Source organism: Acanthaster planci, linkage group LG04, assembly GCF_054643075.1.
Source record: "Acanthaster planci isolate LZ-2023a linkage group LG04, COTS_SCS, whole genome shotgun sequence".
Classification (NCBI taxonomy): Eukaryota; Metazoa; Echinodermata; class Asteroidea; order Valvatida; family Acanthasteridae; genus Acanthaster; species Acanthaster planci.
In genome coordinates, this window is record NC_141780.1 from 19490564 (window position 1) to 19516057 (window position 25494).

At 42.0% G+C, this 25494-nt stretch overlaps 2 protein-coding genes across 9 annotated transcripts; one reads left to right on the top strand and one right to left on the bottom strand.

Moving 5' to 3' along the window:
* Positions 1–42: 42 nt before the first annotated feature.
* Positions 43–13476, top strand: LOC110986441 (monocarboxylate transporter 13-like). 6 transcript variants are annotated; one of them, XM_087136371.1, is made up of 7 exons: positions 44–3995; positions 4554–4649; positions 4853–5052; positions 6327–6470; positions 8355–9368; positions 10508–10669; positions 10880–13476. In XM_087136371.1, the coding sequence occupies exons 3-6, from the start codon at positions 4857–4859 to the stop codon at positions 10651–10653; spliced, it is 1500 nt and encodes a 499-aa protein (XP_086992497.1). In that variant the 5' UTR covers positions 44–3995; positions 4554–4649; positions 4853–4856; the 3' UTR covers positions 10654–10669; positions 10880–13476. The 6 variants fall into 6 exon arrangements, with proteins under 6 accessions (XP_086992499.1, XP_086992497.1, XP_086992498.1 ...); XM_087136372.1 differs by having other exon boundaries at positions 44–745; XM_087136373.1 differs by lacking the exon at positions 4554–4649 and having other exon boundaries at positions 43–745.
* A 783-nt stretch (positions 13477–14259) lies between these two features.
* On the bottom strand, positions 14260–25086 carry LOC110986474 (monoacylglycerol lipase ABHD6-like). 3 transcript variants are annotated; one of them, XM_022248357.2, is made up of 9 exons: positions 24935–25086; positions 21865–22112; positions 21267–21426; positions 20424–20537; positions 19366–19498; positions 18095–18237; positions 17579–17633; positions 17103–17203; positions 14260–16372 (listed from the first exon to the last, which is right to left on the bottom strand). In XM_022248357.2, the coding sequence occupies exons 2-9, from the start codon at positions 22014–22016 to the stop codon at positions 16226–16228; spliced, it is 1005 nt and encodes a 334-aa protein (XP_022104049.1). In that variant the 5' UTR covers positions 22017–22112; positions 24935–25086; the 3' UTR covers positions 14260–16225. The 3 variants fall into 3 exon arrangements, with proteins under 3 accessions (XP_022104049.1, XP_022104051.1, XP_022104050.1); XM_022248359.2 differs by lacking the exon at positions 24935–25086 and adding an exon at positions 24734–24869; XM_022248358.2 differs by lacking the exon at positions 24935–25086 and adding an exon at positions 22752–23068.
* Positions 25087–25494: the final 408 nt, after the last annotated feature.

A 25494-nucleotide genomic window follows, 5' to 3' on the forward strand; every position in this document is an offset into this window, starting at 1 on the left:
CACGATCGGTGATCACCGTCGGCCACATGCATATTCACAAGCGTTAATGTGTTCCATCGTTGATGCATTTTCGAAAGCGGTGATGGGTATCTGAGATCGTTGGTGGAGTTTCGCTATCGGTGATGATGTTTCACCACCGGTGATCAACTCTGTAATCGGTGATGGTTTTTTGCGATCGGTGATGGACTTTCGGGATCGTTGGTGGACTATCGCGATCGGTGATGGTGCTTCACTGCCGCCGATCAACTTTGTAATCGGTGATGGGTTTTTGCGATTGGTAATGGGATGTAGCGATTGATGGTATGATGCGTGCACATTCGTGGTCGGTGATTCTTTTTTTTTCCTTTTTTTCTACGGGACTTCCACAATTAGTGAATGACCTCTAAGTAATTAAGGTATTGCATACTGGAATTAAGTTCGGACCAGAATAAACAACAGGGGAAGGGTGCACTCTGAAGTGTGGCGAAACAGGGCAGCTGCGCAGACTTGTGTTTAGTCTGGGGCATTAATAATTCAGGCCGTCTAATCATGCATTAAACATGTCGCGGCAACCAATCAGAGGCCCGCATTACCTTAGGTCTGGGCGCTGGCTGCGTGGGTTGCCAAGACTTCTCAAGATGGCAGCGTACTAACCAAAGCTGTGGAGTTGTATTGTGTTGTGTTCTGAGTTTCGAGTGTAAATTTGACGTACGACCGCTGCGCGCTGGTGGTTGGGGATCTACCTCAAGCGTACCTGGTGCGATCGGTTAGTGTGGTGCTTGTTCTCAGTTGCCGGAGCTGCCGATTATATCAGATCTCTTTGAAGATTGGGGAATCGTTAGACAGTCTCGTTTAATTAAGAAGTGGTATATTATAGGGTTAGTGAACCCGTGTGAACCAGTTGATTGGGGAATTAGCGGAGCTTAGACTAGAAGGATTGTGTACCGTTGTTCCATGCTTGTTGGCATAGCGACGGTTGGTTGCGGTCCTGGTCTGGGAGCTTGCTTTCCTCTTTGAGGTTTACTGGGTGTAGGTTTCCGTTACAGTCTGGTGAGGACTATTATAATCGCCTTCTTAATCAACTTACCTGCCAGTGTGTTATTTCGTAATAACTTGAAGTGGGTGAGGGTTATTTAGGTCACCTTGAACCTTGTAGTTTGGGAACTGGGTTGCTTCGTAAGCCAGTAGAGATTATTGTTGTACAAGTCTACACCGTTGTGTTGTGTTGTACAGTTACGAAGATTGTATTTGCTTACGTGGTCAAGACTTACCAGTTATAAGCCATCGGTAGATTATTTATTTAGACTTGAGGGTTACCCTGATCACTGTGAGGGTTACCTGGTTATTGTGAGGGTTACCCTGATCGCCGTAAGGTTTACCCTGATCACCGTGAGGGTTATTCTGGTGTAGGTCAAGGATAAGGCTGATTAATCACGTTCGTGGTGCAGTTGACCACGTAGGACTACCTCCCCGTGAGGATAATTTTGTATATAGTTAATTGCTGTTGTAAATAACGGATAACTGATCACTGACATTGAATAAACCAATCATATAATTGCCTTGGAAATCACTGGTCACCGTGAGATTTAGTTCAGTCCTGTATCACTTATTGACATTTATTGTAATCTTTCTTGGCATTGGATCAATTACCTAATCACAGAGCGGTGGTAAACATCCACCAAACGAACAGCCCCTAAGGCATAGTCTACCGTTCGTTAACTGATATCCCCCCTTGCGTGTGGATAGCCGCTCATTCTTGCGTAAGGTTAAATAAATATATTTGTGGGGTTAGGTCAGGTCAATTCCATCTCCGATCAGGCCAGTCTGCTGGTCCGCCACAAAAAGGTGTCAGTTGTACCGCCACAGAAGGGAGTACACCTTCAAAGAAAGGACGGGATACGGAATGCACGTACATAGCAACATGTTTTAAGCTTGAAAACACGTACATGTAATTAGTAGGCCTATTTTAATTTGAGAATGAGTTAAATTGGGTTCGGGGTGGAATATGCTTGTGTGTACTGAAATATTTTAATTTTTGGCATGGTTCCATGATGAATCCCAAGAATACTTTAATAAATTTGGAAATACAAGAAAATAACGGGGGTAGATTGTTGCATCCTCCATGGTTATCCCAAACAGCTAATATTCGTGTCAATATTGGATATTCAACTGGGAAGTATTCAAGCAGGCCAGTAAAGATTTACCTAGTGTACATGTATTATTCAAGCAGACCATTTCCCCCCTGCGTTTTAATATTTAGTACTTCGAGGGGGAAAAAGGACACGTGTCGTTTTTTGCCACCAGCTCTCGTCACGCAGTACACACTCACAAAAAAAAGTTCACAGGTTTTTAAATGCCGGTTAGAAAAAAACACAGGACTCCTTCGCAGTACATGTACATGTACACATAGGCCAGCTTGTGGGTAGAAACAGAAATGGTAGGAATGAAGATCAAACTACATGTACAGTACAGTATGTGGTCAGTGCACAGGCAGGACACTTGTAGGAGCGATGTGGGACCCAAGGGGAACATTAGGTATGGATTTGGGTAGTTGCTATGGCAACTGCCAACTGGGCTGGAAAAGGTTAATGCGAAAAAGACTAAGGTCATTCAGGGATTGGAACTTATGTCGAGGGGTCTTGCATAAAATTGTACACATGCGGTCTAAGCTAAGAGTAAATTACATGTATTTCTAATTCTAATGGCAAGCGGATTATACAAAGTGTAGAAAATGTAGAAATCAAAACATAGGCAAATAATGCTCGGTGTCCTCTACATATATAAAAAGTATATACCTATGCCAGTGGTGCAGAAGGATAGGCCCCTATGACATTGAGGACATATTTCCTCACAGTGGTCCTAGTCAAACTGCATGCAACATACTGTACAGTGTACATGTACATGCAGTGGCGCACCCTACGGGTGTGACCCAAGGGTCCCCCAAATTACAGGGGTTTTTTGGTTTGTTTCTTTGTTCTTCGGTTGCTGTTCCTTACTTTCTGAAAGACAAAGATACATCTGATATGCAAGTACATGTAGTTAAACATAATAGCCGTAAACGGAAAAACGTCAAAGAGATTTTGCCACTGCCATGATTGCTGAATCTCAACGCATCGGATGCATCAGTATTTGTTCATTTATTAATTGCAATAGACGATATGGTGACGGCGATGATGATGGTTCAATCTACGTTACAACAAAATTAACGCCTAATAACTACAAACCCATCAAAACTTAACTTAATAAGCAATAGTTGCGTATGACTAAATTGGATTACTTAATTGTCACAAAAACGGTAACCCCGAATGTCATTGTTAAGCCTAAATCCTTATTTCCAATCAACTTTTTACTGTTTTAATTTCCGGAGAAAGAACCGTTTGCAAAGTTGGCGGAAGTCCTACAAAAAAGAAGAAATGAATCCCAAAACACGAAAATGCATCAATGACGACAGCCCTTCACAAATCACAAAAATCCATCACCGTTTACAATTAATCGGTGTGACAGAACATCACCGATCGCAAAAACCAATCACCGATCAAAAAAAAAACCATCACCGATTATTCAAGTTGATCGGCGGTAGTGAAGCACCATCACCGATCGCAAAAGTCCACCAACGATCGCAAAAGTCCATCGCCGATCGCCAAAAACCATCACCGATTACAGAGTTGATCACCGGTGGTGAAACACCATCACCGATCGCAAAAGTCCACCAACGATCTCAGAAACCCATCACCGGTTCCGAAATAGCATCAACGATGGAAACGCCCATTACGATGGTGAATATACATCACTCGCTGACGGTGATCACCCATCGTGAATATGCATCACCGATTGCTAAAGTGCATCACCGATTCGGCATTCACGTTAAATGCCTCTTTGGCGTTAGTCGCTGTCATCCGCCGCGTAGGGCCGGCAGTAAAGAGTTCCATAATTCTACCTCCATGATTATACGGACAATACTTGAGACCCCTGTGCACAAACCCAAGAGACTTGTCTGAAAAAAGGGTGTTTTCTGAGTAAGTGCTTCACATTCATTTTTCAAGACATTTTATCACTTTCTGATTGTTATATAGCATTTTACTAGGGAAAATTAGTGTTGTCCGTGTATGGAACTCTTTCCGTTTTGCATTTCACTACAGGTAGGCCTGCTTTGAAAATCCATGGAAATTTATGGGATTTATTCTCGTTTAAATTTGAGTCTTTCAGACCTACTTGTATGCAACTAGACTGCCGTGACAGAACCGATGACCTCCCTGCTTAAAAAAGTTAAATGTGTACAGTATTCTTTCCGTGAGCATTTTAAGAGTATTATGTTTTTTGTCAGTTTTTGTTTTATTCCATCAAGGCTGTAGTGGTCTTAATTATGATTTAGGCTGACAAAGTGGAATGAAATTTTGAAAATATTCTCCATGCCATGTCATCATCGTGTGTATGTGTATACGTGTGCACGTATATGATTGTACGTGTATGTTATGTACCCGTACTTTGTACCCTTAATCAAGTCTGTGCTGTGGACTCACGGCAAACACTGAATAATGGTCATCTTACAAACCACTATGGTTCCTACCCGCCAGAACTGTGGGTTTAATCCGTCCATCGTGGAACGAGAGCAGCAGATGACGAACCCCACAGTGCTAGGGTATACGGTTCCCCGGCACAAGCACTGACAGGTGAATTCAGTAATTGACTGTTGTTCCCTTTACCGTCCCATGCATTGGACCAACCTGATGAATTCATTATCATTATTATTTGTTCCTTCTACAGTGATTTGTTGAAATTTGAATGCAAGCTAAAATTTTATGACTAGGCATTCAGTCTGTTAAGGGTGTGTGTTCAAATGCCAATTGTTCTTGTTTGTGAACGCAAATTATAGCACAATGGTGAAATGTGCAGCGGACTCCGAAGCCCGCCACTGGCCAGTTGTGCTGGCCAGTTTTGTGGCCACTAGTTTGACGCACGGACTGGCCAGCTCCGTCGGTGTGCTCTACATAGAATGGCATGAGGAGTTTCCGGAGAGCTCTGCCTTGATCGGTTGGCTGTCGTCATCCTTGCTGGCAATGCTTCTTTGCTTTTGTAAGTTTTTAGTTGTTGTTTTTGCCTCATTCTTACAAAGATTTCAGTCTCTTCAAATGTATCTCTTAGGAAAGCGCACAGTCAAAATAATGATTTTGTGTGTGTTTTTTATCGGATTGTACAACACCCTGAGAAGGTTCTGTATGGAGGGTGCTTTGAAAGAAGGTTTTTTTTGGGGGGGGGGGAAGGGCCTTGCATGTCCTCGTACTAAAGGTCCAACTTACTTATTTGGGATTTAGCTGTGATCGCCCATTAGAGTCTTTCAATTTCCAGTGGGATCCTTTGCAAGGAGAAACCTGCAGAGAATGAGAGGAAAACCCTTTACATAATTATACAGGGGTTGATATTAAGCTTTTTTGCCCAGAAGCCCAAACAGCTCCCGGCCTGTCCGAAATTTCAGGGGTTTTAGGGAGCTGTTTCACTGAACCTGGAAGCTATATTCTAGGTAAATCATGTTCTGCTTTCGATTACATGCTTCTCAAAAATAGGGTCAGTAGGTCGGAAATTTTTGGGGGGTTAATTTTTTTGTGCCAATTGAATGGCATAAATGGGGACAATTCACAACACAATGCTAGTCAAGTAATCACGACGGCAAACTGGACAACGATGTTGGAGTATTGCACGGTAAGCGTCCAAGATGCATCCAACAGGCAGGCGCGACAAACCCTGTGCCGCGCGCGGCAGGATTTTTTTTGGAAACACGCTCGCTTCAACTACGAGCAAAATCACATCAAATGAAACTCGTGAACACACAAATACATTCACAGACAAAAGACCAAGTTCTGTGAATGAACTTAAGTTGCAGAAATCCTCCTGCAACATCGATGTATTTTGACTTGCAGCTGGCTGTGGCAGTGTGCACGGGGTTGCGTGTTATAGGCCGATGTAGTGTAATGGGCCGGGGCGTCTAGACTGGTTGTCACAATTTCATCACGCGTTCCCATGGGCGCGGCCGGGCGGGAACCAGCGCAGCTTCGCTTCAACGGATTGCAATTGAACTTTAATTTGCGCACGTGTTCTCACCGCTGGGACAGCGGCATGCGAAGGGAACTTAGATTTTCAAAAATTGCAAATGTAAGTAGGAAAACATATAAAGCAGCCATGCATTTTAACGTGAAAAAACGTTGTCGAACCATGGAGGAAGGACACAATTTTGGTCAGACGCAAAAGAGCCTGTTCCCAACTTCAAAAAGAGTTCGATTGATATCCCATCACCCCAGTTCATAGAAATTAATGTTTGGATTTTTTCAGTTTTATATTTCTTCTGTTTTTAGCCCCTATGGCAGGAGCTCTTGTCAAGTACTTCGGGGTTCGCCCGGTAGTTGTCACTGGGGGTCTGCTGTCTTTCACGGGGCTGCTGATCGCGTCATTCGCTTGGGAATTCTACGTACTCTTCATTACTATCCCATTTATGGCAGGTAATCAAGTTTTCAGTTTGATTGTAGCCCCATAATTTCTCACTTTTAGAGGTACTTTTTAGAAGTTTTTCTAAAGTTTTTGAAACACTGTATTTGCAGGTCCTCAAAACTACTCAAACATGAGTATTTATTTATGCCCCAAGTCAGGAATCAGTGTAGGATTGTAGTTGGCCTAGCTCCCCAGAACTCAACAGAAGTTTTATAGAACCGTCCATTGACCTTAAGACTTGATTCAGAAGGCAGCTATATATGGCATTGAAAGCGAGGTTAACTTTTCATGTTTGGAACCTGAGAGTGAAAATGAAAATTTGACAAATGCAGGTAAACGCTCGTTGCAAAATAACGTCAGTTTGTGCTGATGAATAGTTCAAGACTTGTCATCAATTATATCTAAATGTCTTAAGCCTCATTTAAAAATGTAAGGCTTAGAACCCAAAGTAGTACAGCTCCAACCCATGTAAGATATTGCGTTGAATGGGATGGATTCAGAGAATACGACTGAGAATGGCCTCCCTGTCAATGATGTCTGTTAAAGCACCAAAGTTTCTCATACAGATGAGAAATATTTTGGGGCATTAGCTCACTTATTATGGTGAAGACGAATCCAGCAACTTTGCACTGGACCTTCCTGATGGCCACCTTGAATGGCAGAAAGCATCAAGTGTTGTATGGAGCAACTGTCACAGGTACTGCAGGTCAACTCGCCCCCTGGCCGATTTGCCCCTTACCGACTCACCCCTTTCTGACTCGCCCCCTTGCCAACTCAACCACTGACCGACTCGCCCCTTACCATCTCGCCCCCTAGCCAACTTCCCCCCTGGCCGAGTCACCCCCTAGCTGACTCGCCAGCTTGCTAATTTGACCCCCGGCAAACTCACCTCCTGACCAAGTCACCCCCTCAGAGGAGAGTCTGCTGGTTTGGACCACTGACTACATTTCCAAAGTGATATAGACAGGAATACACTATAAAATGAGTGCTTTGGAATATGTGATTTCCAAAGTGATAATACATGTAGGCCCAAGTGTCCTGGCAGAAGGCAGGATATCGAAGAATTCACCTTAAGGGGATTATTGAGAATTATTCAAGAAACTTATGTTTGGTTGTCTGGTACTCATTATTACCTTGACCTACGGGTATTTAAATTGTTCCATGCAACTGATTATGTGTAAATCTCACTTTAAATATAATTTAAATAAAATGTCTTTTACTCTCAACTTTAAGCTGTGTTCATCGTGCTTTTATTATAACCATCATTACGACCATTATTATTATTTTTACTGCAGTTGTTGATCGTGGCAACATACTGTGCACCAGGGGCCAAGCCAAGAAACAATGACGACACAATTTTGAGGATTTAAATCCAACTCGCATGCATTAAAACTATAAACTGGACAAAATGGACTTTCACCAGAATGTTAAGAAAGTTAATAGAGCTCAAGGAAGAAGCCATCTGACCTTGAAAGGGGAATGATTTCGTAAAAAAAGAGAAAATGATATTACCACAAAACTAACATGATAATGTGGAAGAAAAGAAATTAACAAGGGGGTGACTTGGTCAGAAGGCGAGTTTGCCAGGGGGCGAGTTGGCAAGGGGATGAGTCAGCCGGGGGGCGACTCGTCTGGGGCCGAGTTGGCAAAGGGGCGAGATGGTAACGGGGGGGGGGAATTGGCAAGGGGGTGAGTCGGTAAGGGAAGAGTTGGCAAGGGGGTGAGTAGACCTGATTCCATCACAGAGCCTTTGCTCCGTATAATGGTTATCGCATTGCTTAATACTGTTGGCGGGGGCCTCTGAAAATGACCAGTGAGGGCATTTCCATGGTCAGCATATTGGATATATGCATGAAGCTAGCTTATGAACTAAGACATTTACCTCTTGTATATAGGTATTGGCTTTGGTATGTCCTACACTGGTGTGATGGTCACAGTCAGCGAACATTTCCACAAGCATTACGCCATGGCCAATGGCATAACAATGTCAGGAGCGAGTGTGGGAATGGTCCTGCTTCCAGTCTTCTTCCAGTTCTTGATTGACCAGTACGGGTGGAGGAGAGCATTGCTGGTGACCAGCGCACTGCAAGCCAACGTATTGGTGTGCGGAGGGGTTATGAGGTCACCCCAGTCAACCCTCAGAAAATGGAAACGAAACTCTGGTGTTAGTTTCGTGCCCGAGAGCAGCGGAAGGCATCAGAAGCTTGGCAGAACTGTGTATCGCTTGAAGATGGAGCGCAGCAAGATGTTATCAGCCACTGGAAATCAGGTTAAAGTAGATGTTTGCAATAATGCCTCGGAACAGGATGTCAGGATTACTACATTATCACCTGGTATTGATTATGAATGTCTCCCTGCTGATAATCTAGCTGAGAGCAAGGGTCGGGGGTTAGCATCGAGGGTAACGTGTTCAGAGAGAGTCAAGGCTTTCTTTGACCACTCGGGGATCTCCCTCTTCTGGACCAATCGCGTTTTCAACGGCTTTATGGCCGTCTCAGTTTCCATTTCGGCCATTTACGGTGTCACCCTGCCTTACATCGCAGCCCGAGCCAAGTCGGTTGGTGTTCCGGAGTTGGAAGCCTCGCTGTTGGTGTCGGTCATTGGGATTTCCAACATGCTGAGCCGGCTGACTCATGGCAGGCTGCTAGACTCCGACGTAATCCAGCCGGCCTACCTGTATGTGGTATTTGTGCTGCCAGCCACTGTCGCCGGACCGGTCATTGCCACTGTGCAGAGCTTCACTGTGCTAGTGGTCAGCACAGTATTGATTGGACTTGCTGCCGGAGCTTACATCCCCATGCAGGCAGTCATCATTCGTCGAATTGTGGGAAAAGACAGATTCCCCGGTGGGTTTGCCATGGGACTGGTCTTTGTCGCAGTTGGCAACATGGCATCAGCTGCCATTGCAGGTAGAGAAAAACTGAGAAAAGCTCGGAAGACATCAGCATTATCATATTATCAAACCTTAGTGTCAGGCTGAATCTATTGGGGGCTAGCCTAAATATGTATACTCAACTGAGAGACTGAAGTCATTTTAGGGCGAGAATTTCAGGGGGTTTAGAGAGACTAATTATGAAAAAACAACGTAGGTTGTTAGGCTTTTAGGGTGAAAATATTGAGGAAAAAAATTTAACATTTTTTTAGAATTTTCTGTTAAAGAGGGAAGGAGAATCTCACTTAACCACAGCCAAATATAAGGATCAAATTTTCAGAAAAGTGTGAGATTTGGGCCACAAATTTTGCAGCTCAATTACATATGTACCTCAGTTAGTTTACATAGTATTGATTGTGACAGATCTTCAACACAAAAAGTAGAGTAAATATAGTTTTATTATTGAGCCGACCTAACTATTAAATTAAAAAATTATTTCTGAAATTGAGTATTTCGAGATGAAAAATCAATGAGATGAAAAGGGAAACAATTGTTTGATCACAGAATTGCTTCCTAAAAGTAGCTGATATATGCCTTACAGTAGCCAAAACATTGTACCCTTCCCTTCAGGTTTTGGGGTTTTTTTTGGGGGGGGTTACTTTTTGTGGCAAGGAAATTGAATTTCAGTTAGGAACTGTGTACATCGTCCTCCTATCTTTAGCCAGGGGGAAAGACTCCTGTCCCCAAACTATATGATTTATCAGTAGATCACCACACAACTTGACATGCACAGTTTGCCTTGGCAGGAATATGGGTTAACCAAATACATGCAGTCAGATAATATTAACTGAATATTCAGTTATTTAAATTAACCTGGGCCTTATAATGTTATCAGACGTTTACAGTTGGCATGATGTTAGAGTTGATGCTAGTACCTCCACCCACATTTCCACCTCTTCCCCTGCCTATCCCCACCTACTCATGCACTCGTCCTCCCCCACCACCCTCCTCGCCATCAACATAGCCCAAACCCTATCTATGTCAGTGTGGCTTTTTAGAAAAGCATTTGAAGACCGCTTGCTCCCATGTTGAAACATCCCCAAAAGACAGAGCACTCTCTGTGTTCTCTTGAACCGAGTGGATTTTACATTGTATCCTGTTCCTATCCAAACGCAGGCTATCTGGCCGACACAACAGGTAGTTACAGTGCTGGTTTTCTCTTCATGGCCGGCATTTCTGGACTCTGTGTCATGTTGATGCTCGGCCTGCACATGCTCTGGACAAGACTGGTTCCTGACACGCGATGGCCAGTAATTCCTTGAAATTACCCCCCCCCAAGTAAGTCTTTTACCTAGTTGTGCATGTTCTTGTCAGTTCCCACAACTCTGTTTAGTTTAGTCCCCCATAACCACCCGCTTGTGTAAGGGAACAAATCCCGAGAATATTTGGACTTGCACAAAAATTTATAAAATCTGTCAGAACCTGTCTCCCTGCCCTTTCGGATGTCCATTATTTTACTGATTTTTTTTTTCTGGGTCTGTGCTTTAGGACGATCAGTTGTATGGAGCCCCTGGCTGACATCATATTGTACATACCTGTTGCACTTGAATGGCTGTGTGTCCTAGATGACAAACACGATGGACAGCAGCACTTGGATCTGAGCATCACTATGCCATTCTCTGTGTCTGTGAGACATCACCATGACCTGCAGTGCAAGGCAAGTCCGGGTGACAAACATTTATCGATAACTGATCAATTTTCCCCTGATAACCCGCAGACTGAATCCATCCCGGGTACCAGGCAAAAATGACCAGTGGATGACAAATGGTTGATACATTTTACAACAGTCTGGCTCCCAAACCAAATGATTGTGATTATTTGACAGAATTGTTCGGTCTGGTAGCTGCTATGATCGTGTGACAAAAACAAGAGATGCTGGTGTTTCCAAAACTTTACAAAGTTTTCTGAACCCATTTTGCGAAATGTTTTGCAAAAGATGAATGGATATTGAACAAAGCTAACAAAAGCTTGCCCCTCAAAAACCCACACCCCTGAAAGCTGGTGCCCCCCATAAGATGCTGGTGCCCCCTTGGGTCCCCCCCCACTAGTAAAATCCTAGCTACGCCACTGTGACCAACATGGCTACCCATGCACCACTGCAGACATGACATGGTACATTACACTGAACCATACTATTTTTGTCAGTGGAATGTATACACACTTCGGGGAAACAATCAAGTCTTGGACCAAGACTATCTTCACAGTAAATGCTTATGCAATTTCCATAACTGCTGTTACTGCTCAGGCGGTAGATTGGGTTTTCTTTTGAAACCCTACTTCAACAGAAGTGACAAAAGCTAATTACTGTTAAATGGTAAGGATTCGTGTCGCACTTATGCAAGTTTAGGAAATGGTGTTTGAGTGTTTTTTGTTGTGATGTTTTTGAAAGCTGGCGATGCAAAAACCCTGTGAAGGTATTTCACCATCATATTGCAAAAGTGCCTCATACAAAATGCAGCTTATTTTCTACAGGATAATTTTTATACAAATCAGATTTACAACATGTATACTGTAATAAATGACAGGATTCTTTTCTGAAAATTGAAATTTAGGCCTCGTGGCCATGTATAAAATGAATTGCCACCTGGTATTTTCCCTAGTTGTGCTTTAAATTGCGTGCCTACTTGAGGTGCATTTCGAATACATGTAGACCAATAGCGCCCGCCAAGTCATGTGACCTATAGTGGGTATCATAACATCAACAAACATGGCATTCTCCCACAGAAAAGTGTGTTGTAAGTGTCCACCCAAAAGTCGAGCCGGTTTTCAGTACAGTACTCTGCACTCAGTAGTCTCTAACGGCCATCGTTTTTTATTTTTGTTTTTGTATATGACTTTCAAAACACACTTCAAGTTTGCTTTGGGAGGATGCCATGTTTATGTTTGATACAGGGTGCACGTAACAGGTCACGTGATTAAGCAGGTCCAATTCGTCTAGTGATCCAATTTATGTGGATATTACTTGTTTCAAAACAGTCAAGTGTGTGTCGAAAGAGAACGTGACATTCTCTGCACTCAAAACAATTGGTCCCCCATAAAAAAAAATGTCGGACCAAAACCTCAAATGGCTGAGCTGTATGCAGTTCTGAATGGATCCAGTAAAAAAAAGCATGCACAGTCGGGTGCTAGTTTTGAGTAGTTTCAGGATAGTTATGGAGCAAATTAGGGGTAGAAGTTGGGTTAGGCGATCGAGAATGCATAATGTTGTGCGTGATACCCAATGTAACTTTCTTTTGCTATGGTACAATACATATGTTACAGTCATTTGTCAGTTTTATTTATAATGAGAGTAATGTTCAGAAAGTTTCACCAAAATATATCAAGCCTCCTTGGGAAGTGCACTTATAAACAAAGCATCACATTATGTTTCAGGTCTGTTGACACTTCAATAATATATCCAGGCAGGGTTTCCATCATATTGCCCTTGTCGTCAGATGTTACAAGTCACTTTGTGCATATCTTTGAATAACGAGAATGTCTGTCACAGATATAAATAAATGAGTATAGTCCTTTATGCATTACTTTAAACCTTTTCTACCAGTGCTTTTCCACTCTGCATTTTTACCGAGTATGGGATTAGTTTTCCTAATGCTTCTGATTAGCCTTTTATGAATTTTATTTTTGAATTATGTTATAAATGTTTATATCCACAAATCTTTTTATTATATATTCATAAGCTGTGTGCATTAAACTTTAATGAATGTGTGCATTAAACTTTAATAAATCAATAATTATGCCCGGAATTTAATTTTTTATTTAAGGTCAAGATATCCAGTATTGTATTTGAGTCCATCACAAGTCTTTTCACAAGTTCCTTCACAATGCCAGTCAAGAGTAACAGGGTGAGAAATGACAGGAATGCTTTCATCACAGCTCATTTGAATAGTTTGTGAATTGGCTTAAGACTGAATAACTTGTGATAGACTTACAGGGACTTGCAGGGACTTGTGGACTTGAATGCAGCACTGAAGATATCACCAGAAGTGTATAAAAGTTGTACATTTATTATTGTATTTTGCAAATGTAATGAATTTAAATATCAATAAAAAAAATCGGCAAAATGTGGGGCAGTTATTGATACAAAAGTGGCAACTCCATTGTTTTCCTTCCTGTTCTTGAAATCAAAGGATTCAAGATAAATTTTAAATGGTTTAAATGTTTTCTATTTACATCTTATCTGAGCATGCTTTCTCTTTAAACGTTGGCATGCCTGTGGAGCATTTCCAGACCACTCGTGTTACTCACCATTGTAATAACGAACAAGTGGTTAACAATTTCAACATTGTGTTCACTTATCTGCTTGAAAGCAGTAAATGACAATTCCATATACCGTTTGACAATCGCTTTCCACCGGTAGGGGAATCTTGTGCTTTGACTTTCTAACTCGTTGGTATAATGAATGGAAACCAATATGCTTGGCTGGTCTTAAACATTAGTTAAGACCAGCAGACGATGGATGCTGGTAATGGCCCAAGCTAAAGGCAAGGGACATTATCGGGGTTCATTCTCCTGAGCCGTCTTCATTCTAGACCAGACCAGTCCAGCGAATATTTTTATCCTTATTAAAGCCTACTTTAATTAAATGTTTCAAATGCTATGACAGCAACTATGTGAAGTGAAGCATGGAATAAAGATATTTGGCTTGAACTAAAAAACTGTTGAAAAAAATCTTTACGACCACACCATTGCAGGCACCCTTATCCTGTTAATATTCAAAAGTGGGGTTAAGGGTTATTGCGTATTGCAACATGATTTCTCCTCCATTAAAATTCAGAGCAAAAGAAATTCCTGAATTTTATTTCATGTTCAAGGCAAAAAAGTTAGAAAACAAGACAACATTTTATATATTTTACAGGAAGACAAGGGACTTGAAAGTTGCATGTATCTACTTGGGAATTTATTACACATACTTTAATTCTGGTAACACATGTAACGGAACTGAATAAATAATTTTCTGGCAAAAAATGATGGGAAAATTTGGAAAACTGGAACATTTTTAGTTTTTTTTTAATCATTACCAATATTGCAAAATATGTTTTACCTGACAAAACGTTTTTGGGGGAGGGCCCCAACTGAATCCGAATGAAACTAAACATACTCTAAAAGTGAAATGTGAATGTTAACTAACTACTCTGCTGCAGAGGTGAGGGCGAGGCTTTGGTTTTTTTTTCAGAAAAACATCCTGAATCTTTAAAATTGATCTTTGATATAACACAGCAGTACACAACTACTATAAGAACTTAACACTGCACCCTTCCTTTATCAACACTCCTGAAAAACACTCCCCCAAATGTCATGATATCTGGATTTCGTCACCATGAACTTGATAGTAAAAAGTCTTCAGCAAAATGGATAAATTTTTATGAAGATTTCATAAAAAAGCAGTAGGATCAGTCAATATGAGCAATTATGCAAGAAATGACAAATGCATGTGAAAAATGACAAAAACATAAATGTGCATTGGATTTGCATTATAAATTAAACAGTAGGTTGTAAAAACTGCATTGAGAATAATGGGTATAAAATTAATATGTACACACACACTGCCACAATCGAAATGGGAACATCGTTAAATTACAATATTCCAGAGGATTAAAATCGGATTGACTAAATGCACAGGATTTTGTGTATGACAAGGCAATTCCACTGAAACGACATTAAGTGAGCTGAAAGATTTGTATGGCCTAATGCACAAATGTGTTGATATGGAAAGAACAAATCTCCCGTGGCAAAATTAAATAGCTATGAATCAACACATTAGCTAGAGCTCTCCAGAGAGCCACAAATATGACAACAGTAGCATTCTAGCTTTGACAATAACAGGTCCTCCCCCACTTGCCACTGGGGTTTCCGGTACCGGGCCTGTATTCTTGATACGTGTGGCCGGGGTCTCCGAATATACAGGCACGAAATGGGACAAAGGGGTACCCCCCCAACAAGTCTAATCCCTATACACACTCCAGCCAATTGTCACTTAACACATCCCCCCTAGATGTCTGAAAAGAATTCCTGAGATACCAGTATAACAATGACCAACACAAAGGCGGGGGGGGGTCTCTCTGTCCCATAGTTTGCTTCATATGTTTCTGAAATCGGACAAAGGGAACTGGGCCTTGTAACAAAAGACCAGGCTGCTGGACATTGCCAACATTTTTTCGCTCTCAATAGTGGAGATAATCCAGCCTTGTTTTGAAACAGTATACCACGGTTTTGGGGATTTAGCGTGAGCAGATTACCACTGGGGACAAAAGCACTCCACCACTGCAGGGATGAGCCACACAGTGTCGCTGCATGCTAATCTGGCCCCTATTGAAAAGAGGTCAGCAGCACACTGTGCCAGTTTCGTGAACAAAAGAAAATTACGTAACACCGCAAAATCTGGGCTCTTTTTACCAGGCGGCAGGCCAGGCTGAAATACTTCAGCGTCAATAGATATTGTCTGTCAGATTAGAGTAAAAACCAGACAGTCTTTCATGTGGGTGTAAGTGTCCAGTAAATGAAGAAAAGAATTTTAAAAGAATTTTGGAAACAGAAAAAAATGATGCGTCCCAGCATCATCAACATTGATAACTGCCACTGGCGCGAAGTGGTTATACAGCAAGTTTCACCTTGAGATTCTTTTCCAGGCCTGTACATTAAGTACAGGCTCAAATCTAGAGATTTCTAATGGTTCCTATTGTGTAGGTGCACCTACTGTGTAGGTGCACAGGTGTAGGTGCATAGGGCATGAGCAATGTAGCATTGGTTAACCAAGGCGTCTCAATCCATCTTACTCCAATTCAAAAACATTTGATTCACATATTTTCTTTTTGTAACAAACGACATGTACTATCCTTATTCTTCCTCGGCAAATGTGCGCAAGAATTTAGATGTCTTGTATGGTCGCTCCATATGCAGCGAGTGGCCACAACGTTCAAGCACGTGCACCTGACACTCGGGGATGCCCTCCTTGAGAACGGAGGCCCCAGAAGGATGGAGCAACTGAAAACAAAAAGATCGCCAGTGTCAGAATAAGGCTGAGCAAAGACCACAGCAGGATTTGAACCCAAGACCTCTTCAGGATATCAGACTGGTGCTCCATCAACTTGGCTATTCAGAATTTTCTACCATGCTCAGCAAGTTGGAATGTCCAATGTGGAGCTTGTGCACAAAGTCCTGATTTTAGCACGTTTCACCAATATCTTCCAACTTCAAGGAATTTTTAATTGTTCTTTTAGAGGGTGAATTTGGAATTTTCAACCTAACTTTACAACCAGCCAAGATGACAGCTGGCTGCTGTGGAAGCGGCACCTGTTACAACTGCTGTGTATAATCTGAGAAGACGACCCCGGGCAAACTAAGCCTACGTCTGATGATGACGACAAGTGTTTAACCCTGGCTTCATTTGGTCTGTAGCACAGTCTAAGAAAAAAACCATTTTCTTCATTTGTGACCTATAATGCAGACATCATAGCCTTCCCTTTGAAAAGGAAATTTTGGAAACGTACCCTGTTAAGAATGGATGATGGGTTCCCTTATACAGTGATGCAGGAAAGTTTTACTATAACAAGCGGAGACTCTGTTTTTATGGCCTAGGGTGATGGAGCTAAAAAGCAAAGATATTTGAGCACACTACAGGAAAAAGCACACTTCACAAAGAAACTTTACACCCCTGGCGCATCAATGCCAGGAACACAAAGCTTTATAGTAAACAATCCCCAGTATTGATTACCTTGTCGTGTTCGCCCCAGATCACCAGGGTAGGTACACTGATGGATGCCATGTTGGCCCGCAGGGAATCCTTGGAGGTTGGGGCCATCATATCGTTCATCACTGCAACCAATTGAGTCAAGAAAGGGAGATCATGAACGAAGTGGATTCGGGGGAGGGGGGCCGAGCCTTGCTGGATGACAAGCCACTACTAGACTCTTATCAAAATCATTACCGGCAAGATGGATAGAAATTGGCTCAACTCAATGCATTTCAATGTCCCTTTGATTGAACAGTTAAAACAAACTTAAACCCTAAACCTCAAAGGTGTGTGAAAAACTGTACAAGAATTGGAAGATTGGAGACTGTTGGGCTAGAACAAGTAGCCCAAGCAATTCACTAGTTACTAATTTCCAGTAGCTTGAGGAGCTACTCTCCACTTTCCACCCTCATTTGTCTAAAACCAGCCCTGAGGCTGGCTTGCTCTACACTACTCACCTTTCCTGTAGAATGCATTGTTGTTTTTCCTGAGAAGTCTCATCCCTTTCCAATACTGTAAAGAACAAAAAACAGCTGATGTTAAGAGAAAAGCATCTTGCCGGTCCAGAAATGTTTACAAGGGATCAAAAACACTGAAGCTCCATGCCATCAGTTTGTGCTTCAAAGTTAGAGAGAATTTTAAAAAAGAGTAAACTTGATGAGTTCCCTGGTTCACATGGCTTATCTGGTTCCAACCTTAGTGGCCTCAAACTTTGACCACTGAATTTCATTTAACACCAACATGCCTAGCTAGCCACTCAAAAGAACATTTAACTAAGGTGGCCATGATCTACCGTCTTCAATGAATATCACACTTAAGTTTCTAATTAAAGACTTCTTACTCAGTTATCTTTCCTCCAGCTATTCAAGGCTTGTGCTGGAGGGAAACAGTGCTGAAGTGCGTATCTCAAAGGCTGCCCTACGTCAAATATTAAACTTTGCAACTACAATGCTACGGTTAGAAAAGAGACTCACCAGACTTGGAACTTTTGGGACCTCATACATCAAGAACGGCAACATCTTGCTGTAATCTTCATCCTTTTCTGGCAGCAAGCCATTAGCAAGTCTGCCATCATTCACAGCCAACTCAAACTCACTGGGTATTTTGGACTGGATTCCTACAACAAAAATTACATACAAGAGTTTAAATATCAATAAATATTGAGTACTTTCCATGGATGCCTTGTGAAAGGACTATGTTTCCTGTTTAGAAATCCCAAGACATTCCTATTTCCCAGAAATCTTTTCCCTATAAATCAGACCATCTTTATCCCTGAAGTACTTACATATACAAGTAATTTACATGAAGCAGGTGTCTTAAATTCTTAAAAATTTCAATCAAATACTTCAGCTCAAGAGTGTGCGGTCTTCTGACCAATTTAGCTGCCTTCCTCTACGCTGCAGTCTTTTGTAACAAGGGGGTTATGAACCAGTCTCAGAGTGAAAGCCATCACCTCAAAGAATGGCATGTTCTGTTATCTATCACATGCACAGGACATAAAGAATCCTCCGTTAGTATTCAGTCTGCAGGAGATTTCAAAGTTGTGAACTTCATGAGAACTTTTTAAAGCAGAGATCATATTTCACTCTTATTTTTCTGTGTTTTACATGAATTGCACAAGCGATATGTCCCACTAGGGGCATCACACCATATGACCTTTGTGTTTACCATGTCAGTCTGCAAACAAGTTTTACCGATCAGCTATCAAAACAAATTGGCCTCGTTCCAAAAATTGCTGGAAAACAACCTCACCTTCTTTCCACACAAAAGGATCAAGGGTCATCTTGCCATCAAGTCAACAGACTGTTTTTCCAGATTCTTCTGGGGTTGCACAGGGGGGTTGTCCATTACGTGTACACATTCGTGCAATGTCTTACAGCCTGCTTATTGGGACAGCCAGTTTGCTTTGGATAACCTTGTCAACTTAGAAGTTTGGTTACCACAATGTAGCAAACTGATAAGTTTACCAGTGCTCTTCATGATCAAAATCTAGAAATTCATTCTACTGATCAGAATAAGATGGATGGGTACACAAGATGAGCATCATCAGGTCCCATGCTGTGGTCCTGAACTCATCAAACAGCATCCTTGTAAGGCAAACTTCACCAGGACACACAACTAGCTAAGGAAATCTTCCAGTGCTTTCAAAAGCAAGAAAGAGAACCTGAGATAACTATTTACTCTACTCCGAGACAAGTCAATGACCTTGCATAGTGACCTTTGACGTAACAAGCCTGGCTCTAACCTGCGGGGCAGAACATGGTGAGCTTGGCCAGATCCTCCGAGTACTTAGCAGCGTAAATCCCAGCTACGCCGCCGCCCATGGAAATTCCCACCAGATGGAAGGGCCTCTTACGCAGACCGACAGCTTGGGTGAACTGCATTTAAAAGGAAACAAAAATCAGTGTTTATGTCAATTGCAGGTGCTAGCTTTGCAACAACATGTTAATCCCCCATTATGGCACGATTTACAGTTGGGGCAAAAAGTTTGCGTACTTGGTAGAAAAAAGTTTTCCTAAATTTTTGGCCGTTTGAAATAATTTTGCCAACTTTTTCTTTATGCGGTCAGACAAATTGTATCTCAACTTAACATGCTTAGTGTTCATAGTGTGCACTTCAATTGAAACAACGCAGAGAAATTTATTAGGGTTCAAAATATTAATATTTCTGAAAAATCATTTTGTGAAAATTTACATTTACCCCCCCTTATTGCCATTCAAAAACACTTCATAAAGTGGTCCACGGCGACTACGAGATTTGACAAAAAATAAAGAAAGTGGCAGTAAATATTAGGGTTGGAGCATGTAAAATTTAGATTTTTGGAAATACAAATGTGAATCATACAGGTACATATGTCTCTGGATGTTTTTATTTGACGCATACACCATACATGTACATTAAGTAAAGACCCATCTTGTCTGTCGCCATGAAAGGAAAAGTTGGCAGGAACGAGTGAAATTGTGAAATTTGAGGAAATCCGTTTTTGTTCAACCAGGTGTACGTCAATTTTTTGCCCCAACTGTACATGAACTGCATGCTCCGTGCTGCCAGAGAGCTTGTGAGTGATTGGCTGATTTGACTCCAGAACAAAGCACAACCCAAGACTGCCCCAAACACATAAATTGTCCAAGTATTGAACTCCTTCCGTGTGAGAGTGTTCCAGAGTTGTCTCTCTCACTGTGAGAGGATGGTACGAGGCTATGTACAAGCCTCAACAATACAACTGCCACAGTTTGACTTTCTAAGTGTTCTGTAGACTCTTTTCCAGCCACTCATGAAGTCACAGCTCATCAAGTTGCATACCTGCCGTATCCTTGCAGCTTGGGCAGGCAGGGAGAAACTGTCGCTCATCTTACGAGTTGTCTTGCCATGTCCAGGCATATCCACGGCCACAATGTGCCATTCCTTGGGCAAATGCTGTCAGAAAAGAAAAATTTGGGATTCTTTTACGACATTGTCAAATGACCTACAAAATAAAACAGAAAAAGGATTCTGCCCAGACCCAGACAAGAGCTGGGAGTAACTAATTAATTCCAAGGATCACACAAAAAACACTTGAGGTTTGGATTTACAGGTTCTGGAAGTTACCTCACTATTTCACACAAATCCTGCGGCTCAAGTAAGTCCTTTACCCAAGTTTTATTCTTAGTCACAGACATTGCACTAATTCAAAAACATCACATACATTCATCTACAATTGTTTTTCCGTTTGTTCAAAGTTTCAGTCATGCTTTCACTGCTGCACCAGATTTTCAAGGCACAACGAGGGCATAAAGAAGTTGCCATAAACAGCGCCACCTAGTGCTGCATGGTGCCCGCTCACCTTGGATGATGCCCCCAGTGTCAAATTGATACCCAAAACCTCCTCCCCGCAGGATAAATAATCAGCTAAATGGGAAAGTGGGTTGAGGGAAGAGGGAGCTGTTCAGGATGACGGGGTTGGACACACTTCGGTACTGGGTGGCACTGTTGATGGCAGCCTGACCTTTGCTAACAGATGCACGGTTCTGCTGACCAGCACGGGACTTTGAGAATGGTGAAGGGTATCACATCCCCTCCATGGGCCACGCCCCTGCCCCCCACCTCCGCAATACCCAAGCAGTGCTGTGAAGTTACCTGTAGCCCCCCTCGTCATTATTACTATACCTTCACAAATGGCCACCACATGTCCTGGGCAGCTGAGAACCCATGCAGGAACAGCATTGAAGGGCGGGAAGGGTCTGGCTGACCTCGCTCCGCAAAGGAAAAGGTGTACTTGCTGACGGTGACTGATTTGGAACGGAAACCAATGTGCCACATCTTGAAGCTGCGGGAAATAGAATGAATAACAGAATTGAACTGAGTTAGACCACAGAACATCTGGAGGTTAGGTTGACGGGTTGCAAGCATTCCCCAACCACAGACTCCGTTCAACTGCTGACTAAAGTTGCAAAGAATGGGAATGGGTACTTGGGTTAAAAATGTTAACTCAGAACACTTTCAAAAGCATGAAAAAGCACCATAATTTCAAAAGTTTGTGGTGGAAAACTTTTGAACATGTTTTCTACCCCAACTACATGGCAGCCTCCAACTACCACATCAAGAAAGAGAGATAGATCTGCTTCAAAAAATAAGTCACTAAGAATTCCAATTTTATTTTAGTGCTCTGTGACAACCATTCCCCAGATTTGCATCATATTCTTATCCAGCATGCGTTTGAAAAAAAAATACTCTACACAGTACAAAACTTTTAAAAATTTCTCACCGGGTGTAGAGCCTGAAGACCAGGTCTGGACGGAAGAAGACGATGGCCGCAGTGGTGAGAATCGTGGGCGAGAAGAAGATGAGGAAGGGTAGCATCATCATGCCGATGCACATGAGGGGTGGCACCAGGGCCAGCTTGAATATAGTATGCATTGTGAGGATACCAGGCGGAGGATTTCGACAGCAGAAGTGGTAGAGGGTAGGTGGCTGTCCACACTCCTACAGTGAGATTCCTTCACAGCCTCTTAGCTATTTATCAAGGAAGGACATAAAAAATTACAGAAGGAACAACTATTTAAGTTTGAAAACCCGGTGGAGGTCAAGAGACAAAGGCAATCCTTGAAATCTTCCAGCATTACTCTCCCTCCCAAAAGCGACACTTTAAAGTAGATGTAACTCTCTAGTACCCGAATTCGATACCAGTTACATGTATCTGCCATACTGTAGTTGACAAGCATTCTCTTTTAGATTCTGCTTTTATGAGAGTACCAAAGTTTTAAAACTGGAATCACCGGCCCAAATGTTGTAACGTTTTGTTCAGTTGCTACCAAACCAAAAATAAAACAAACGAAGCAAAGAGTCCTTGAGAAAATCCTTAAAATAACAATTTGTAAAACTTTTAACCCTGTGTCCTCCATCGAAAAATTTGTATCTGAGAAGTATGCCTGATACCATTCTTTTGTTCCACATGCCTTTATAGTCTAATTCTGTGGGGTTAGGAGGTTGCTAGACAACAGCTAATGAGCCACTGTTTGTGTCCGCTCCACATCTCATTGCCAATTCAAAAACATGAAATCTTTCAACAGTGAGGCTGCACGGTTTCAAAATTGGCACAAAATGTTGAACATTCATGGCAACACATACATGTACAGCACCTGTACTCCTTACCATTAACTTTGTGTAGGCATCACTCAAGTGACTAATTAATCTGAATGCTGACAAATCCAACGTGGCACAGAAGACTGGAAAAAACGCTTGGTTATCACCACATCAACTCCTCAAATAAATGACAGCACAGCTTAGCCACAGACAAAAAATATCACCTGGTGGACTTTATCCCCCAGAAAAAAGCTGACCCAGTTGAACGTTGACCTTTCCATTATATTATAATCCCTGATAAACGGACATGCAATCCATTTTTTTGTTATCTTTTCTTCATACTAGGGTCATAATTTCTTAGAGTTGAGACTCCTCTCGGTTATGATCAGTGCTGTATGCAATGGAGCTACATGTACATGTATTACATATAATATTATTGTTAACAACGTTTATGCAGTGTCCACATCTTTTTCCTTCATCCTCTTCACTAGGAACTTTTTTAAGTAGCCTAAAAATCAACCTGTGAGCAGAGGCCCTGAGCTATATTCCATAAAATGAATTTTTACTCAAGCGGGGTTAAATCCTCTGGTTTCAATATGTGGTTTCATACCCACCCCAAGGGGTTTGGGTTCAGGAAATTTATTTCACATTTCCCATCGGGTGATTCGAATGTGCAAACAATTAAATCTCCAAAAATGCTGACCGATGGACATGATGGAGCACTGTCTCTTGTGACCAGAATTATTCTGATCAGCAAAAACCAACACAGCATGGGGACAGTTTGCATCAAGAGAGCATACTGTGACTCTTGTTTTAAAAGTGTCGCACAGTTTCACATGCTGGTGAATAATGGACATTACCAGTGTGAAAAATAATAATAAGCCTAGTTCCTTCTAATTTTCCACAATGAAAGATATGTTTACAAGCCTTCAACTACATGTAGAAAGCAACCTTGGCCAGTAAGTTTTAACTCAGTAAACTCACTTTTGGGGTTTGTTACAGAATTGACATTCCAAGCATTCGCGGGCCTTGTCTAGATACATCTAACATCTCTGACCGTATACTACAGGGTGTGAGGACAACCCTATTCATCACTGGTTTATCCAAAGTGTTACAACTGAGTTCGGATGCCCCATTTTCAAGACAATGGTGTTCAGTCATGCATGACAGGAGGGATACCGTCAAGGTATCATTAGAAAGAATACTGCTTCTACTTTTCGGAGATCCTTATACATTATAATCATATCTCATGGTTTGGGCATATTAACCCCTTTCCTCAGGGTTTGGTTTTTTCTGGGGCACCCTGTATAGTCAGATAGTCGCCAGGTCCCTACTTTGGCCACCTATTGTCAAGTCTGACTGGTTTTCGCAGAATGTGGTGATTCGACTATCGTGGTCAGTTGATTTCATCATGCCAAATGAGGTGACACATTTGTGACCTGATAATTAACAACAGCTCACAACATTTTAGCTGGTATACCGGTATATGCAAAATACGGCAAATCGTGGACAGTTAAATGCTAGCCTAAGTTACAGAGATACTGCAATGTGGAAACAATCGGTAGGTAAAATTACTAGAAATGCTGCAAAGCAAAGGATATGTAGGCCTATGTACTATGCAAATGAGTTAAATGATGACAAAGTGATACAGGTAACATAAGCTTGTGAGCAATAAGCTTGGCCAAGGGAGAAAAATACATTCGTCTCAGATGCTTTTTTTTTTAAAGTGTCTTTTTCTGTATTTTCTGAATTCAAAGTTTGTGACAATTCTAAAGTTAGGATTGCAGGCGTTAACACCCTGCGCTGAAGTAGGGCTGTGATGCCGACAGTACAAACAAGGAGGTAGGCCTAGGAAACAATACAAAGGCAAATGTGAAAAGAGAGCCATTCACAGCCCTACGACGACTCGACTACAAGTACAGTACTAAAGCAGCTACCCCCAGAACTGTGGGGTCCGATCCGACATCCGCCCCGCTCCCTCATTTTCTGTGGGGTTCATGGGAGCGGCGCGGACGTCTAACCCCACAGTTGGGGGGGAGGGGGGTTACTACCCCTAGTATAGTAGTAATGCAGCTAAATTCTGCACGATCATGACGATCAACAGCTGGGCCTAGGCGCAAATCCAACGATCGCACCAACACGTAAACAGGGCCCGACGAATACTCCTACGTCGTATAGTATACTAAAGGGCAGCAATGCACAACACCTGGCAGAGGTCAGGAGTGGGAAATTAACGTGGTAGTTATACTTACAGGAGCATCAAAGATCAAAAGAAGGAATCTGTGCAACTGTTGAACTGCAAGAGGAATCTCCTGATGGGACTGGGGCAAATCGCAGACGAAAACCAAGGGCGACCATTGACCGCCCTCTGTTGACCACTATATTTACTAGCTTCGTAAAACGCATACTTGTAAGTAAGCTACTGTAGACTTACAGTGATAAATATTCCCACTTCAAAAATCAGAAAAAATACTTACACGTTTCTCAGGTGTTCAAGACACATATCAAATTAATGCTCACTTCCGCATCTTTCATTTTGTTAGAATTTTCAGCTTAACTAATGACTTTTGAAGACATTTCTATCAAGAGAAAATCACCCCTAGTCAAAACAGTCATGAGGCCCATCGCCTTTATGCCTATTCTCCATTGGAAAAAAGAGCAATTTGGACTGATGCTTTCAGGAATTCAAGCTGGCAGTCCTGCTACTGGATTCCATCCTATTCTTTACAAGCCACGCAGTCCACATGCGACAAAAGGCTCTAATAGCAGAGATTTTGACAGATGAGCCTATAAATCATTCAGATTCAGATTG